This window comes from Schistocerca serialis, chromosome 8 (genome assembly GCF_023864345.2).
Source record: "Schistocerca serialis cubense isolate TAMUIC-IGC-003099 chromosome 8, iqSchSeri2.2, whole genome shotgun sequence".
In the NCBI taxonomy this organism is placed as follows: Eukaryota; Metazoa; Arthropoda; class Insecta; order Orthoptera; family Acrididae; genus Schistocerca; species Schistocerca serialis.
In genome coordinates this window covers 196,065,492-196,080,856 of record NC_064645.1, presented here as the reverse complement: position 1 = coordinate 196,080,856, position 15,365 = coordinate 196,065,492, and the positions used below count along the sequence as shown (strand labels likewise).

The 15,365-nt window shown below is 41.8% G+C and overlaps 1 protein-coding gene across 1 annotated transcript in view; it reads right to left on the bottom strand.

Moving 5' to 3' along the window:
* The window catches only part of LOC126416346 (hemicentin-2-like), an 856,604-nt gene that overhangs the window by 94,349 nt on the left and 746,890 nt on the right, over positions 1-15,365 (bottom strand). Inside the window, exon 6 of the mRNA XM_050084025.1 lies at positions 15,079-15,213. Coding sequence (XP_049939982.1) covers positions 15,079-15,213 — 135 coding nt within the window. The remainder of the gene's footprint in view (positions 1-15,078; positions 15,214-15,365) is intronic.

Here is a 15,365-nt window from a genome sequence, read left to right as displayed (position 1 = left end):
CACTGCGTAGGATCCTACGGTCTTGGTGTGCATCCGTGCGTCGCTGCGGTCCGGTCCCAGGTCGACGGGCACGTGCACCTTCCGCCGACCACTGGCGACAACATCGATGTACTGTGGAGACCTCACGCCCCACGTGTTGAGCAATTCGGCGGTACGTCCACCCGGCCTCCCGCATGCCCACTATACGCCCTCGCTCAAAGTCCGTGAACTGCACATACGGTTCACGTCCACGCTGTCGCGGCATGCTACCAGTGTTAAAGACTGCGATGGAGCTCCGTATGCCACGGCAAACTGGCTGACACTGACGGCGGCGGTGCACAAATGCTGCGCAGCTAGCGCCATTCGACGGCCAACACCGCGGTTCCTGGTGTGTCCGCTGTGCCGTGCGTGTGATCATTGCTTGTACAGCCCTCTCGCAGTGTCCGGAGCAAGTATGGTGGGTATGACACACCGGTGTCAATGTGTTCTTTTTTCCATTTCCAGGAGTGTATTTCGTTGTCAGTGTACCCTTTTCTCTTGAAAGCCGTTCGCAAATGGATAATTCGTCTTGCAAATAAATTGGCTCACAGATGTTAGTGAGACAAACGTGATACCTAGGACCTCACATTGTTATACCCGCATATATAGAAAAGCTATAGATATCTATAAGCACGAAAATAATTTTAATAAAAAAGAAGAAGGATTAAAACTAGACAAGATATGGCGGTCGACTCTGTACAAACGAAGTGACAATCGATTACCTGTAATCGAGAGAGATGGCACTAGCCAGAGATAGTTTTAAAGTCGACAGCACGTTATGAGTGGTGGAGCCATCTAAGCGCTCTATATAAGCGGGACCTCCAGCGCCTAGCAGCCAGTCGCCGATTCACCTCAGAAGATGTTGCCCGCAGTACGCAACGATACGTCAGGAAGGAGAAGAAGTTTTACATATGGACCAAGGCAATTCAGCACGAAAGTTTTAATTAATGATGACGCCGGCCGTTGAAAGCGTACATGTTACGGTTAGGCTTCCGTCAGTTTAAAAGTAAGGGTGGTAAAGTTAAGGGTGTAATGGGAATTCAATAGTTAAATGCAGAGGAAAGAGCAGGCAGGTGGAAAAAGTACGTTGAAGACCTCTATGAGGGAAAAGACTTGAGTATTGACTGATAGAAGAAGAAATAGGAGTCGAGATAGAAGAGACAGGGTATCCAGGATTAAAATCGGAATTTAAAGAAGCTTTGGAAGACTTAAGAGCGAATAAGGCAAAAGCGATAGATAACATTCCATCAAGATTTCTAAAATCACTGAGGGAAGTGGCAACAAAACGACACTTCACCTTGTTGTGTAGGGAGAATGAATGGGTCTGGCGACATAAAATCTGACTTTCTGAAAAAGTCATTCATACAATTCCGAAGATCGCAAGAATCTGCCAGAATTTTTGCACGTTTAGCTTAACAGCTTATGCATCCGAGTTTCTGACAAGAATAGTGTACAGAAGAAAGGAAAAGAAAATTGGCGATGTGCTGGATGACGATCAATTTGGCTTTAGCCCAAAGGTAAAGGCTCCAGAGAGGCATTCATGACGCAGCTGTTGCTAGTGGAAGCAAGAGTAAAGAAAAGTCAAGACACGGTTGTAGGGTCTGTTGACCTGGTAAAAGCGTTCGACAATGACAAATGATGCATAATTCGAAATTCTGAGAAAGATATTGGTAAAATTAGCGGAAAGATGGGTAATATACAGTATGTACAACAACCAAGAGGGAACAATAATAACGGAAGACGAAGAACGAGGTGTTTGGAGTAAAAAGAGTGTATGGCAGGGATGTAGTCTCTCGCCCTTACTGTTTATGTATATATCGAAGAAGGCATGACAAAAATAAAAGAAAGATTTAAGAGTGATATTAAGATTGAAGGTGGAAACATATCGCTGATAAGATTCGCATGATTAGATTCTTTCCTCACTGAATGGAAGGATCTGCTAAATAGAATGTGTATACTATATGGCCTGACAGTAAATCGAAGAAAGACCAAAGTAATAGGAAGTAGCAGAAATTAGAACACCGAGAAAGTTAATATTAGAATTGGTGATCACGAGGTATGTTAAGTTAAGGAATTCTGATATTTAGGCAGCAAAATAACCCATGACGGAGGGAGCAAAGAAGACATGAGCAGCAGACTGACTCTGGCATTCCTACCAAACGAATTCTACTACTGTCAAACATAGGCTTCAATTTTAAAAAGAAATTTCTGAGAATATACTACGCTGAGTATAAACGATTGGGACTCAGCATTATTTGTTAGTGAAACATTGTGGTGAAACCCGAAAAGAAAAGAATCGAAGCATTTGAAATGTGACTCTACAGAAGAGTGTTGAAAATTAGGGTTACTGATAAGGTAAGAAATGAGGAGGCACTCCGGAAAATTGGCAAGGAAATGACTATATAGAAATCACTGACAAGGAGAGATGATAGGAATGTAGGACATCCGTTAAGGCATCAGAGAAATAATTTCCCTGATACCAGATGGAGCCGTAGAGATTACACGCTGTAGAGGAAGACAGAGATTGGAATACAACCAGCAAATAACTGAGGACGTAGGTGTAAGACTCTTCAGTTGACGTCACATTGGACTACCCGCGTGTCGATGATCCGGAAATGGTGATGAGGACAACCCAATCCCCGAACAGAGATATCTCCGATCTGCCAGAGAATCGAAACTGGGCACGCTGCATGTGTCAGAAGCTCTGACCACTCATCTAATCGGGCAGACATTTAACAAAGAGAATTTGAAAGTATGCGTTAAATTCAATCATTATAAGACAAAAATCATATAACGACAAATGTGAAAGAAAATAATAATTACAATGTAGTCGTAGCAATACTTTTTGAGGTTTTTTTTGTTTCATTTAGTTGTAGACACTGCTGCATTGACAGGAAAGGAAGAATAAAAATGTATAATTGAGCTCAGATGGTTCTAAAAAAATGTGGAGGCCTTTCAAAGTGAAGCTTACTGTTTAACTTTAAAGGTAAAGCTTAGAATCAACGTGAATTATCAGTTCTCACTAATGGCAATGAGACTTGGTATTTTGATGCGGATGCCTAACACTAATGGTTGATCATGGTGTAGTGGATTGTGCACGTAAGGTACTACTAGGAAAAATAAAACAAATAAATATATTACTGAATGAACTGGTTTCCAATACTAATTAAAACTGTACTTGGAATGAAATGCTGGCAATTAGGACAAATAGATGCACGGAAGTATGTCAAATGAAAGAAAACAATTATGTGCTCGATTCTCAGAGATAAGAAATGACTGAGACATTGACCAAATATAATAAGTTCAGATGATCAACTTTCTTATACCTGAGACTCACAGTCATGTAGAACTTTACAAAAGGCATCATATTTACGTTGGATGTTGAGTGGCTGATTGTTCTGATGATGAAAAGTTGAATCTCAAATAATATTGAGAATTAATCTTGGATATTAATAATCGCTTCAGCTCTATTTGGGTCCTTTATTACTGTACCACTACCGGTTTCGTGGTATTAAAGCAACATCTTCAGGTGATACATGATTAAAACATTAGAGTGGAGAAGCTGGGAATATTTTTTCCTAACATTCGTTGTATGTCAATAGATTACGAGCTTTTCCGCTCTAACGTTTTAATCATGTGTCACCTGAAGATGTGGCTTCAACACCACGAAACAGGTAGTGGTCAGTAATAAAGCACCAAATACAGCTGAAACGATTATTAATACCCAAGATACATTCTGATAGCTGTGGTTGTCCAACCTAAAAGGTTGTCTGCAATAGTGAGAATTTTTTAAGTACTTTCTTCTTGCCGCATTGAGGTTTTTTCTGACGAACCGTATGGTACCGTTAATGGCATTCTAACTATTCTTCGCCGCGCGGGATTAGCCGAGGGGTCTAGGCGCTGCAGTCATGGACTGTGCGGCTCGTCCCGGCGGAGGTTCGAGTCCTCCCTCAGGCATGGGTGTACGTGTTTGTCCTTAGGATAATTTAGGTTAAGTAGCGTGTAAGCTTAGGAACTGATGACCTTAGCAGTTAAGTCCCATAGGATTTGACACACATTTGAACATCTGAACTATTCTTCATACAAAGAGGGCTTATCGAGCACAGACCGGAAATTTTCAATGATGCACATTTCGATATCGCATTTGGAAATGCTGAAACGTAACCACATGCTCTTATGGAGGCCAGCATATGCTAATGTAATGAACTGGTGATCAGCAGTCACATCCCACATAAAAATGTTCAGATGTGTGTGAAATCTTATGGGACTTAACTGCTAAGGTTATCAGTCCCTAATCTTACACACTACTTAACCTAAATTATCCTAAGGACAAACACACATACACACCCATGCCCGAGGGAGGACTTGAACCTCCGCCGGGACCATTCCACATAAACAACTGACATGAAATCCGTTAGGTGAAGACCGTAGAGGCATCGCACAAAACGTCGTTTGTGGGAAGTACGATCCCTCTTTGTTTGTGATTCGCGCGGTGCCCTCTAATTAATGTATTGTAAGGTGCGGAAGTGAGCTAGAATGTGAAACAAAATTAGCGGACGAAAGTTCTTCCTCACAATAACAATGTATACGTCAAATTACCGGTATACGTACGTGCCCTCTCTCTCACGTATGTGTTACTCTATTTCCATTAAACAATATTTTAGCTTGGAGGAAAGAAATGTACGTCGCACGGATAGGTTAAGAAAATGGCTCTGAGCACTATGGGACTCAACTGCTGAGGTCATTAGTCCCCTAGAACTTAGAACTAGTTAAACCTAACTAACTTAAGGACATCACAAACATCCATGCCCGAGGCAGGATTCGAACCTGCGAGCGTAGCGGTCTTGCGGTTCCAGACTGCAGCGCCTTTAACCGCACGGCCACTTCGGCCGGCCATGGATAGGTTACCTGAGATGCAAACCAATGCGATGTTTTCAGGTAATCCAATTTCCTTTAGTGCGGGAAGGAAGTATTGGAGGTGAAAGAGTAAAACAGTTTTCTTCATTACATTACAGTCCTAGAACTCAACTGAAAATCACTACTTTTCGTAGTACTGTAACACTGGAGACATTGGCCTGTCGCTCTATGAGATGGTTCGACTGCTTTTCATCGAACTGTTTATTAATGACTGTTCATAACTGGTATTTCTGATAAAAGTTAGTGAAATCGCAGGTTTATCTGTAAGACAAGAAGTCGCTGCTAAGTCCCAGCGCATGTTTTAAGGGTCAAAACGTTATGTCTGTAATTCTCATATGATACAATAAGCACTGAGATTTGAACTATAGAATAAATTGCTTATACCTTTTTAAAATAAAGTAAAATGTTGATTTAATACATTTAGTTTGCCACCAGGCTAGATACAGAAAGAAACTTCAATCGTGCTTTTGTGCGCATTGAATTCTGAAAGAGTCAACACAGAAACGTGATTCGGCTATATAGGCTACAAGGGAATAAAATACTAACGTCGGTAAACATATGTAGTTCAGGACTGGAAATTAGCATTAATAACATGACAAAATCCTTGCAACTGGATGACAAGTACGTGATGAAAATCGAAAGTGTGACTACGAAGCACTGGTTCGATTCTTACCTAACTTTGTGGAGGTATTCTCCACATTTTTTTTATTTTCTTTTCTCGAATCATCAGTCCTTTGATTGGTTTGACGTGTACTGTCACGAATTCCTCTGTTGTTCCAAACGCTTCACGCAGAGTAGTAGTTCCACGGTACGTCCTGCATTTTTTCTGGGATGTATTCAAACCTCTGTCATGCGCTACAGGTTTCCCTATCTACATTTCCCTCTAAAACTACGGACATTATTCCCTGAAGTATTAACACAAATCCTATTATCCTCTTCCTTCTTCCTGTCAGTAGTTTCTACACTTTACTTTCTTCTGCAATTATACTGAGAAATTCTTCATTCCCTGTCTCGTAAACCCACCTAATATTCAAAATCATTCTATACCCCTGCATCTCGAACGCTTCGATTCTCTTGTGTTCCGGTTTGCCCACTGTTCAAGACTGATTACCATACATTTCCATGCTCCTAACGTACATGGTCGGAAACTGTTTTCTCAAACTAAGGCCTATATAACATATCAGCGTACTTCTTTTGGCGAAGAACGAAGAACGTCATCTTTGCCTGTCGTAGTCAACTTTCCTATCGTCATACTTTCTACGTTCGCGTTGTACTATTGTGCTTCCAAGACAGGAGAATTCCGTAACTTCGTCTACCAGGTGCTCACCAGTTTTGATGGCATGGCTATTGTAAGGCTTATTTCTGTCTCTCCTCATCATTTTCATCATTCTTCGGTTTACTCCCAATCCATAATATCCTTCAGTTCAATATGACTTGAAATTCTTCTTCACTTTCACTGACGATAGCAATTCCATCAGCGAATTTTATCGTTGATATCTTTTCATCATTAATTTTAATCTCATTCTTGAACTTTTCTTTTATTTCCGTCATTGCTTCTTCGATGCATACAAATAACACTGTAGGTAAAAGGCTCTAACCGTGTCCTATACTTTTTTTTTTTATTAATTCGAGCATTTCATTCCTCGTCATCCGTTCTTATTGTTCCCTCCTGATTCATTTATATAGTAAGTATTACTCGTCCTTCCCTACATCCTACTCCAATTATTCTCAGAATTTCGAATACCTTGCTCGTTCATAAGGTCTAACGCCTTTTCTACGTCGACTAATCTCTTCTTGCTTTCATTAACAAGCGTACCGATAAATTAACGCCGGCTTTGTGGCCGAGCGGTTCTAGGCGCTTCAGTCTGGAACCGCGCTAAAGCTATGGTCGCATGTTGGAATCCTGCCTCGGGCATGTTCTGAGTTCAAGGGGACTGATGACCTCAGATGTTAAGTCCCATAGTACTCAGAGCCATTTTTGATAAAATAGCTCCCAGGTGGCTTTACTTTTGCTACAGTCGAAATGATCCTTGTTATGTATATTGTTCCGCGCAGTCAGCCCGTACACAACTTTCCCAATAGAGCGCGCCCCGCTAAGCACAACAGCGCAGGCGCAGCGCTCGTCCGTCTCCGCACTACGAGATGGCGCTCCCATAAAGACGGAACAAATTCTGCTTCCGCCGATCCGCGTATTAATATGTAACGCAGCCAATGAGATTGCTGCTAATGTAGAACCTTTTCTCCTCGCGGATCACAATCGCGCAGTGATACCTGAACGCGCGAGGTATTATAACGAGTGTACAGACCTCCGATTAATCACTCTGCATTAGTCTGCATTTGTCTTTACCCGTCTATAGTCTAGTTTCAGTCTGCGCCTAGTAAGATTATCATATTCCTGTACATAGCCATGAAAATAAATGTATAGACGCTTTGTCAAGTATCAGAGATATGTGAGAATAAGATTAAAGTACCAAGACCAAAGGAACTTCAGATTGTCAATTGTAAATAGCATCCAGAACCAAGTTAAGTTATATATATGCTTGTTATTATTTTAATAAATGTGTGTGAAAATTAATCAAGTTCTGTTTAAAGTTGGTCACCTTCAATCTGCTACTCTAAGCGTGCAAGTGGCATTTCTATCGTCTGACCTAACGGCAGAAGATAAACACGCCACGATAAGACCACGAGACATATTGCTGACAATCGCCTATTTCGTTAGAGCGACAAGTCAAATAATCTGATGGTGTGTGTACCGAAGGTCTTACAGTACGCACACCACAATCCTCATGTAACAGATTCTTGATTTTTTTTCAATACTTATATATATTATTCTTGTCACCATATTGGATCCATAAGCTGTTAAACTGATTGTGCAATAGTTCTCCCACTGATCTGCCCTTGCTTTCTTCTGAATTATCTAGCTGACAACATTACGAATCTCTGAAGGCATGTCGTCAGTCTACTACACTCTCCACACCAACTTGAATAGTCGCTTTGCTGCCACTTCCACCAATGAGTGTAGAAATTCCGCAGTGCTACGCGTCTCTCTTAACTCATTTGATCGCAAATTTTCCAAAGTTTTGTTAAGTGAACCGTGCGCGGCTCGTGTTCATGCCGTTTACTGCTTGGCATCTTGTCATTGCGGTTATGGCACCTCGTTTCTTATTCGATTTACTAGCGTCCCTAAGTTGCTGGCTTGTCTGCCCGTGAGTGGCAGCAGCAGCGCTTATCGATACGAGTACTGTGGTACTATCTTTGGAGCGACCGCTAGTATTTCCGGGTCGCGTTGTATGGAGTAGGGAGTTGCAAACGAACATCAGTTCGGTTGGGGCGCAGCAGCGAGTAGGTCCTTGCAGCGCGGGAGGGCAAGTCGGGGCCGCTGGCGGCGTGCTGCCACTGCCGTGGTCTACGGGCTGTTGCTTCCAGGGCCGCTGAGCCCGGCTGCAAGTAGTCAAGTGTTTCGAGGCGGTGAAATATTGCAGCCGTCTTTCTCTATTTGTTATTCATCATTGAATTTAGTATTATTCTTATTAGTGAAGTGCAGCCAGCGGTATTTTCTGCGTTGTGGTCGCTAACGGCCCAGTTACCTGCCCTTGAGGTTCGCGTACTTTTCCGGCATGTACCTGTGTTGACGCTGTCCACCACGGCGTGTAGTTCGACAGCCTCTTGTATTGTACTGTGCAAATTTTTGGGAGGTCTACCTTGTTTCTAGTGTTTCCTTCGACCTTGGGTATTTTCTGAAGACGTAGTGCTGTCTGTCTCTTCGCCCTTGCCTAAAATTATTCCACCGTTATATCGGTGATCGAACGTTAGGCGGATTGGGTAGTCTGCCAGTCGGCGCTTAACCTGCCCCTAGATCGGGTTGCCATCCTGTTACGTGAGGACAACTCTTAGCTGCCTGTCTCACCTTACCTTATCTCTGAGTTACCTTCCCAGGCCGACCCTTGGAACATTTGCTGAGAATCGCTTGTCCTGATTCATTAGATTGTGAAGTTTATTTTAAGAATATTTGTAATTTTCTGATTATTGTTGGTGTGGCCCTCAGTCGAGCAATAATTTCACTTCTTTCGTGATAATGCCTTCATCCGTGTTACAGTAAGTTTTCGTAAAGTAAAGTGGGCTTAAAAGCAAGGGGTTTATTTTAAAAGTGCTATTTGGAATTGTTTTCCTGACTTCTAATTCAGCCCTTCAGCTGTTTGTTATTTGAAATTGTTTGTATGCTTCAGCCGAGAAATAATGTCACCTTTTTTTATAATAAGGCCTTCAGCCGTGTTACAGTTCGTTTTAAAAGGAAGTATTTATCTTAATATGTGCTATTTGGAATTGTTCTTCTGACTTCTAATTCAGGCCTCAGCCGCTTGTTGTTTGAGTTTATTGTTGGTGGTCCTAAAATTGTGGATTTTTTTTGTGACAAGGCTTCAGCCGTCATACAGTCAATTGTGTTTTTTAAGAGATTGTCTTAAAATTATAATTTCTGTAAATAAAGTCTACTTATTTGTTGTGCAACAGAAAGTAACTGATTACGGCCCCGCCGACAATCGTAAACTTACCCTTTCTCCTCCTGAGGAAGCAGCTCTCATTAATCTATGACCATAATATTGCATTTTTTACGTCTTCTGTATGCACTACCATTTGTTTTTCTGTTACATCAGTTAAGTCGTTCCCCTCTTGAGATCTTCAATGTACTCTTTCCAACTATCCACTCCCTACTTTCCTCACGTAATTGGGTTTAAATAATTAAACTTTTATTCTATACGCAACCCTGCACATCATCAGGATTAGTATGAGGCACCCCCATGGGCAAGAACAAACTTTTGTACTCATTCTGGTATGGAACCGACTCCGAATGTGATAATGAGAAACTTACTTCATGTGGTTCTAGAAATTTTTCCGGTGTAAAGCATATTCAATAGTTTCAGGATTGCAGTCAGATGACATCTTCTTGGCGGGATATTTCGATCGGCAATCATTAATCCATCTTCAGGTGAGAGTTTTGCACTGGAGAATGCTGCTTCACATGCTCAACAGAAGTCCTTTAATTAGTTGCTGCCTTTGCGCATGTGTCCCCTTGCAAATTTTCTCGATAAAGTTATCGATGTGAAGTAGCAATCTCCAGTGCAAAACACTCACTTAAAGATGGCTGCATAGTTGTCAGCCGAAATATCGCCTCACCAGATTTTTTTTTGAGCTGTGAAGGTACTGATATAGAAAACTGCTGCTCTCTGTAACCTTTCACCAGTTCGTCTACAGATACTTTGGCTTAGTCCTGACCATTACGGACAACGGCGAGAGCCATATCGCTGAACGCCACAGAATAGTACGCACCCTGCCGCCATTGCAATATTGTCTGTTCGATCTGTCGATACGATGTTCCCATTTTCTTCGTATCAGTGATTCCACCTTCCTCAAAGTGTGAAACATTGTGTTGCACAGCAGAAAAAAATAATTAAGTGTAGGAATAAAATTTTCTTGATATCAGTTCGGACGATGCTAAGTGGAACACGTCCACTGGCTATGCAACTGTAGCGTAACCATCTTCAACACTGGGAGTGCCGAAGTAAGAATAGAGAGGGAGTTTACTGCCTCACAGTGTGCGAGAGAGGACGAAAGGAGACACCTGATTCTGCAGTTAGACAACAATGCAGGATAGAAAATACACCCGTCTTCTATAACGAGGCTACAAGCAGTAGCTCCATTTAGGGATGAAAATGATACAAACACGCCTTTCAGGCTGCAAATTTTGTGTAGAGGAACGATCTGAAGCTCTGAAGTTAAACACTAAGCCAGCTACGAGCGCTGACAAGCTGAGAAAACGGGAGCACATTCGGTCATCCGTACGGGGGAATCACGTCATCCATTACTTTAAACGTTCGCATTCCTTCCACTCACTCTCAAAGAAAGGCCATTTCGACTGTATCACTGATACCGATAGAAACTTCCTTTACGAGTCGCTTTGATTAACAAATAGTTTGCGTCGGAAAAAGAACTCAATAGAACACTAAATCTGTAGCAGAAATGCTCATCAATAAGTATTTTTCGTTTGAAAATAGAGTTAGAAACGCGACATTGATAATGATGGAATACCAGATATTAAGTCAGTCAATCATTTTATCCTGCAGATCCAAATGCTGCATAAGCTGCTCCCCTTTATGCTTCACAACTTTCAAATCCCCATCAGAACCAGCATAAATGGCACACCGAATTCACCGGAGCTAAATGTCTAGACGTTTCAGACACTTCGCTATGTTTCAGTGTACTAGCTCTTCAAGTGAAATAAAAATGTTTATTTATAATAGAAACTGAAGTTTTTACAAGCGATGTTGATTTCATGATGTAACTTTTGTCTCTTAATAAAAAATTTTCTCGTATTTAGACTTCATCATTGACTTTAGACGTTTTGCGTGATTAATATACTCGTACTTACATACTCAAAGGCAAGTCGTTATAATTCTTAAGAATCTATGAAATAGGTTCTCCCTCGCAGTAGTACTGATGAGTCGACATCAGCCTGACTAAAAAACACGTTTGTACTGAATCCCTGGATGGCTCTTATAAAAAAAGGACAAACCACTGCTCACAGGGCAGCCACAAAGGCCACATTTAACCTGCAGCTGCGGCTCGGAGTAGCGTGCTTTTTGAGAAAGAGGCATTTATCGACATAAGAACATACCAAGTTTCCTTCTCAGATTCTACAGTAAAACAGACTGCTACTGACATCATCTATTTTTAAAACTTTTTAGCAATACATAATAAAGCCATATGTTTTATATCCATTAATTATAATTTCATTTAAATCGGTGAAATCGCCATAGAAGCACCTTAGACAGAGAATTATAGAGAAGAACTTAAAGAAAGTAAAGGTCCATTATAAAGCAATTCGATTTGACCGCGACTTCCCCAATATGAATTTCTGAAAAATCGCATCATTAAGGCAACCGAAAAAAAATCTTGGCAATAATTTTAGCAGCTCATGGAGTACAAATTAATGTTGGTGAAGATAAACTGAGACTCCACCCAACATGGCGACACTTGTCAATTATTAAAGAGTCACAGGCGTGCAACAGACGCTCTTCTTCTTCTAGCGTAAAAAAATTGTGAAAGAAAACACAAGACATTTTTATAATGAACGGGCCGCAATGAGTTCTATGCAAAGTTTTCCTTGAAAACAGTCCTGTGCAATAATTCATATTACTTTGCCGGTACGGACTACATTTCTTCCACTCTTCTACTCCTACAAAAAATCGTTTCTTTTTTTAAAGTTTTTGGAGCAGAGGATGAAGTGGGCAACCCTTTTCAAATAGTTTCTTAGTTGTTCCTGTAAGGAACAAAAATTCCCAGATGTTGTTCAGTATTCACAGGAAGTATCCACAACCTATTTCGCTGTGCTTCGAAACCCGATGATTACTGTACTGTCCAGACAATACCACTAAAACTATGTCGTCGAATAGTAGCAACTCTTTTCTCGGAGCAGATCAGACAATCAATGAAAAGCAAACAACATAGATGAAAAATATACAGAGACCTGCAGTTCTCACGTTTGAAAACGGTGTGAACTGCACGACGATACAACAAAGCATCTGCACCGATCGGTAGTAATTCCTTTTCTAGGGCAGCAGTGTTTGGTACTACGCTGAACCCGCTCATTATTCTTTGTGATAAAAGAGAGAAATCAGAATGGAAACATTTTAGAGACAGAGGGAAGAATTTAAAAATTTGACGAGATCACGTGATTCAAGGAAAAACCCGTTAGGAAGAAGCTCCACCTGGCCGTGCTCTCATCATACGAATTTTGTTAAAGAAATAGTATTGCTAAGTGCTGTGCACAGTTCTTTGAAAGAGGAGATAAGGTAATTATTTACAAAATTTGCCGCAGTTCTCTCCTAGAAATACGAAAGCTAAAATGTCAAACAGGAAAAATTCTTGTCTTAATCGCGTTAAGTGTAGAGACGTCTATACACGTATATCTGCATATGGCATCCGCCGTTATTCGTCTCAAACTAGAGATCAATTAAATAGAATGACCCGACCTTTTAGTATAGTCAGTCCACAGAAAAGTCCCGTCTTACAGTAATTTATTCTCCTCCTCTAGTTTCATATGCGAAATGTACATTCCGCTTAATTATGAGATATCGACACCTCAGCTGCTTGTCTTTTATGATGTGACGTGAGGGCTGCTGCAAGACCATAGCAGACGACTGTACTAAGTAAATACGCATCGACAAGGGAAAAATTCGCATGTATTTGGAGTTTCTTCAATGATTATAATCACACAAAGGCCTTAGACTAGGCCTGCGTTGTTAACTAATAACTGACATTGCACTAAACTCCGTCGGCTTGTATTCGCAGTATTGACTTCATACAACTATTCCGATTTACCTGTGAAAGAAGACAGACGTCAGAGTCAGTAAGTACAATTCGAAATTTTTTTTTGTACTTTTAGCTACGTTTCACTTGAAATAATGTGTGATCAAAAACGTAGCGAACGGTAAGCTACAAGCAATTACACTTTTTCAATACAAGATATGTAAAAGAAATTCACATGTCTGACAAACAGAGTCATTTCGCAGCCACTGTTATGAACTATGAAAAGGTAAGAGGCCTATTTATGAACTTAGATCGTACACTACCGTTGATTAAAAATGAGATTTTTAAGCCGCATAGTCTTCAAAATCGTTTGAGAAACGTTACGCAGCTAAAAAATCACGCAATATGAAAGAAGTTTTCTTTCTTCACAAGGAAAAACTGGTTCGAAAACCCTTCAGTTGTTTTTTTCAGCATGAAAATCGGAAAGCGATTATTCCCCATTCTTTAAGCAGTCATGCGATCCAGTCCGTTGACCAATATCAACAGGCAGGTGTTAATGGGAACACTCGTGCGCACATGTCGTGAAGGAGAGATGCACCTACACACGTACCTCTGTTTGCGTGTGAGGCAAGCACAGGTAAGCACCGCGACTAGCCGCATGACGTACAGTTGCAATAGTACCTTCCGTCGACTATGTGGGAATGCGGGCCTTCTCGGCGAAATTCATTGACGAAATCTTCTCCTGTTATCAGCCGAGTCTTAGCGTAGTGCTGCCTCAGAATTTCGATGAGTTTTCTTCTCGTCATCTTCAGGCAGAGTGGCGGGTTCATGACCTGTTCATTCCCTTACAGCCGCTGAACTGCAGACTCCCCTGCTGAGAGCTCAACGGCTGGGTTAGTCACGTGCCTCCGGAATAAGTACCACAGCCAGCTGGGTGGAGATGGGAATAGCTGTTGAGTCCTGTTGCTGCCTGTCAGTTCAGACCGCTGCCCCTGCCGCTTTTACTTTGGAGCTTTGTTTCTAACGCCACATTCCATGCGGATCCTACCTGGAAACCGGTGTCGGGGTTGACAGTAGTGTCATGCATTCAAAGTTTCACTGCTGCTCTGGTGACTGAATCCTAGAAGCCACGCTACGGTCGCAGGTTGGAATCCTGCCACGGGCATGGATGTGTGTGATGTCCTTAGGTTAGTTAGGTTTAAATAGGTCTACGTTATAGGGGACTGATGAGCAAAGAAGTTAAGTCCCATAGTGCTCAGAGCCATTTGAACCATTTGAACCCAGAAGCCATTGATGTGGCAGAGCACCGTTGTCTGGTTTGTTTTTCAACCACGACTGCTACAACTCTTGCGGAGGCATGCTACTGGCCCATGTGCTGGGCGCTCGCCAGAGCAGTCTGTGGTCCCGTAGCTATAAAGGAACGAACACAGACCTGACAGTTCAGCTGAAAATGATGGATGGAAGGTCGTCGAAAACCTTGCGACAACAGGACGCGACGACTCGGCTGATAACCAGAGAAGATTTCTGTAAGCGTTCGAATCCCTACATGTTGCTGCGACTCGCACACAATTACAACTCCATTATAGAGTCCAAGTAGAGCGTTCAAGTAGAATCATCTGCATGTCAGACGACCTCACACCATGAGGTGCCACTAATTTAACACATATCTGTCGCAATAGCACAGCACTGTTAAAAACAGGATTTCCGAGTTGAAGCCTCATTCATTTTAATAAAAAAATTCAACTGACGTCACATATACACATGCTGGGCAGAATATTTCGTTGTAATGTATTTCACAACAAGTAGGCAATGTTTGAATAATGAGTGTAATAAACTCACATTCTCGATGATGCAGACGAGCGATATGGTGCTGCCTTCGCCGATGTGGTAGTCCCCGCTGCCCAGGATGAACGCCTTGGGCACGAGCACCAGGAGGTTGAAGTAGTGTGACATTGTGCCGCTACCAGTCGCCACCTGCCACGTACACCAAAGCAGAGCATTAGACAATGATTTTCAAGTAATGTGGTGAAAGAATGCAAACAGGTACTAGGCAAGTATTTTCGAGGTATAGACAGAGACAAACTAAGTTCTGCAGGGAAGAGTGACGTGGCCAAGTTAGCCGAGAC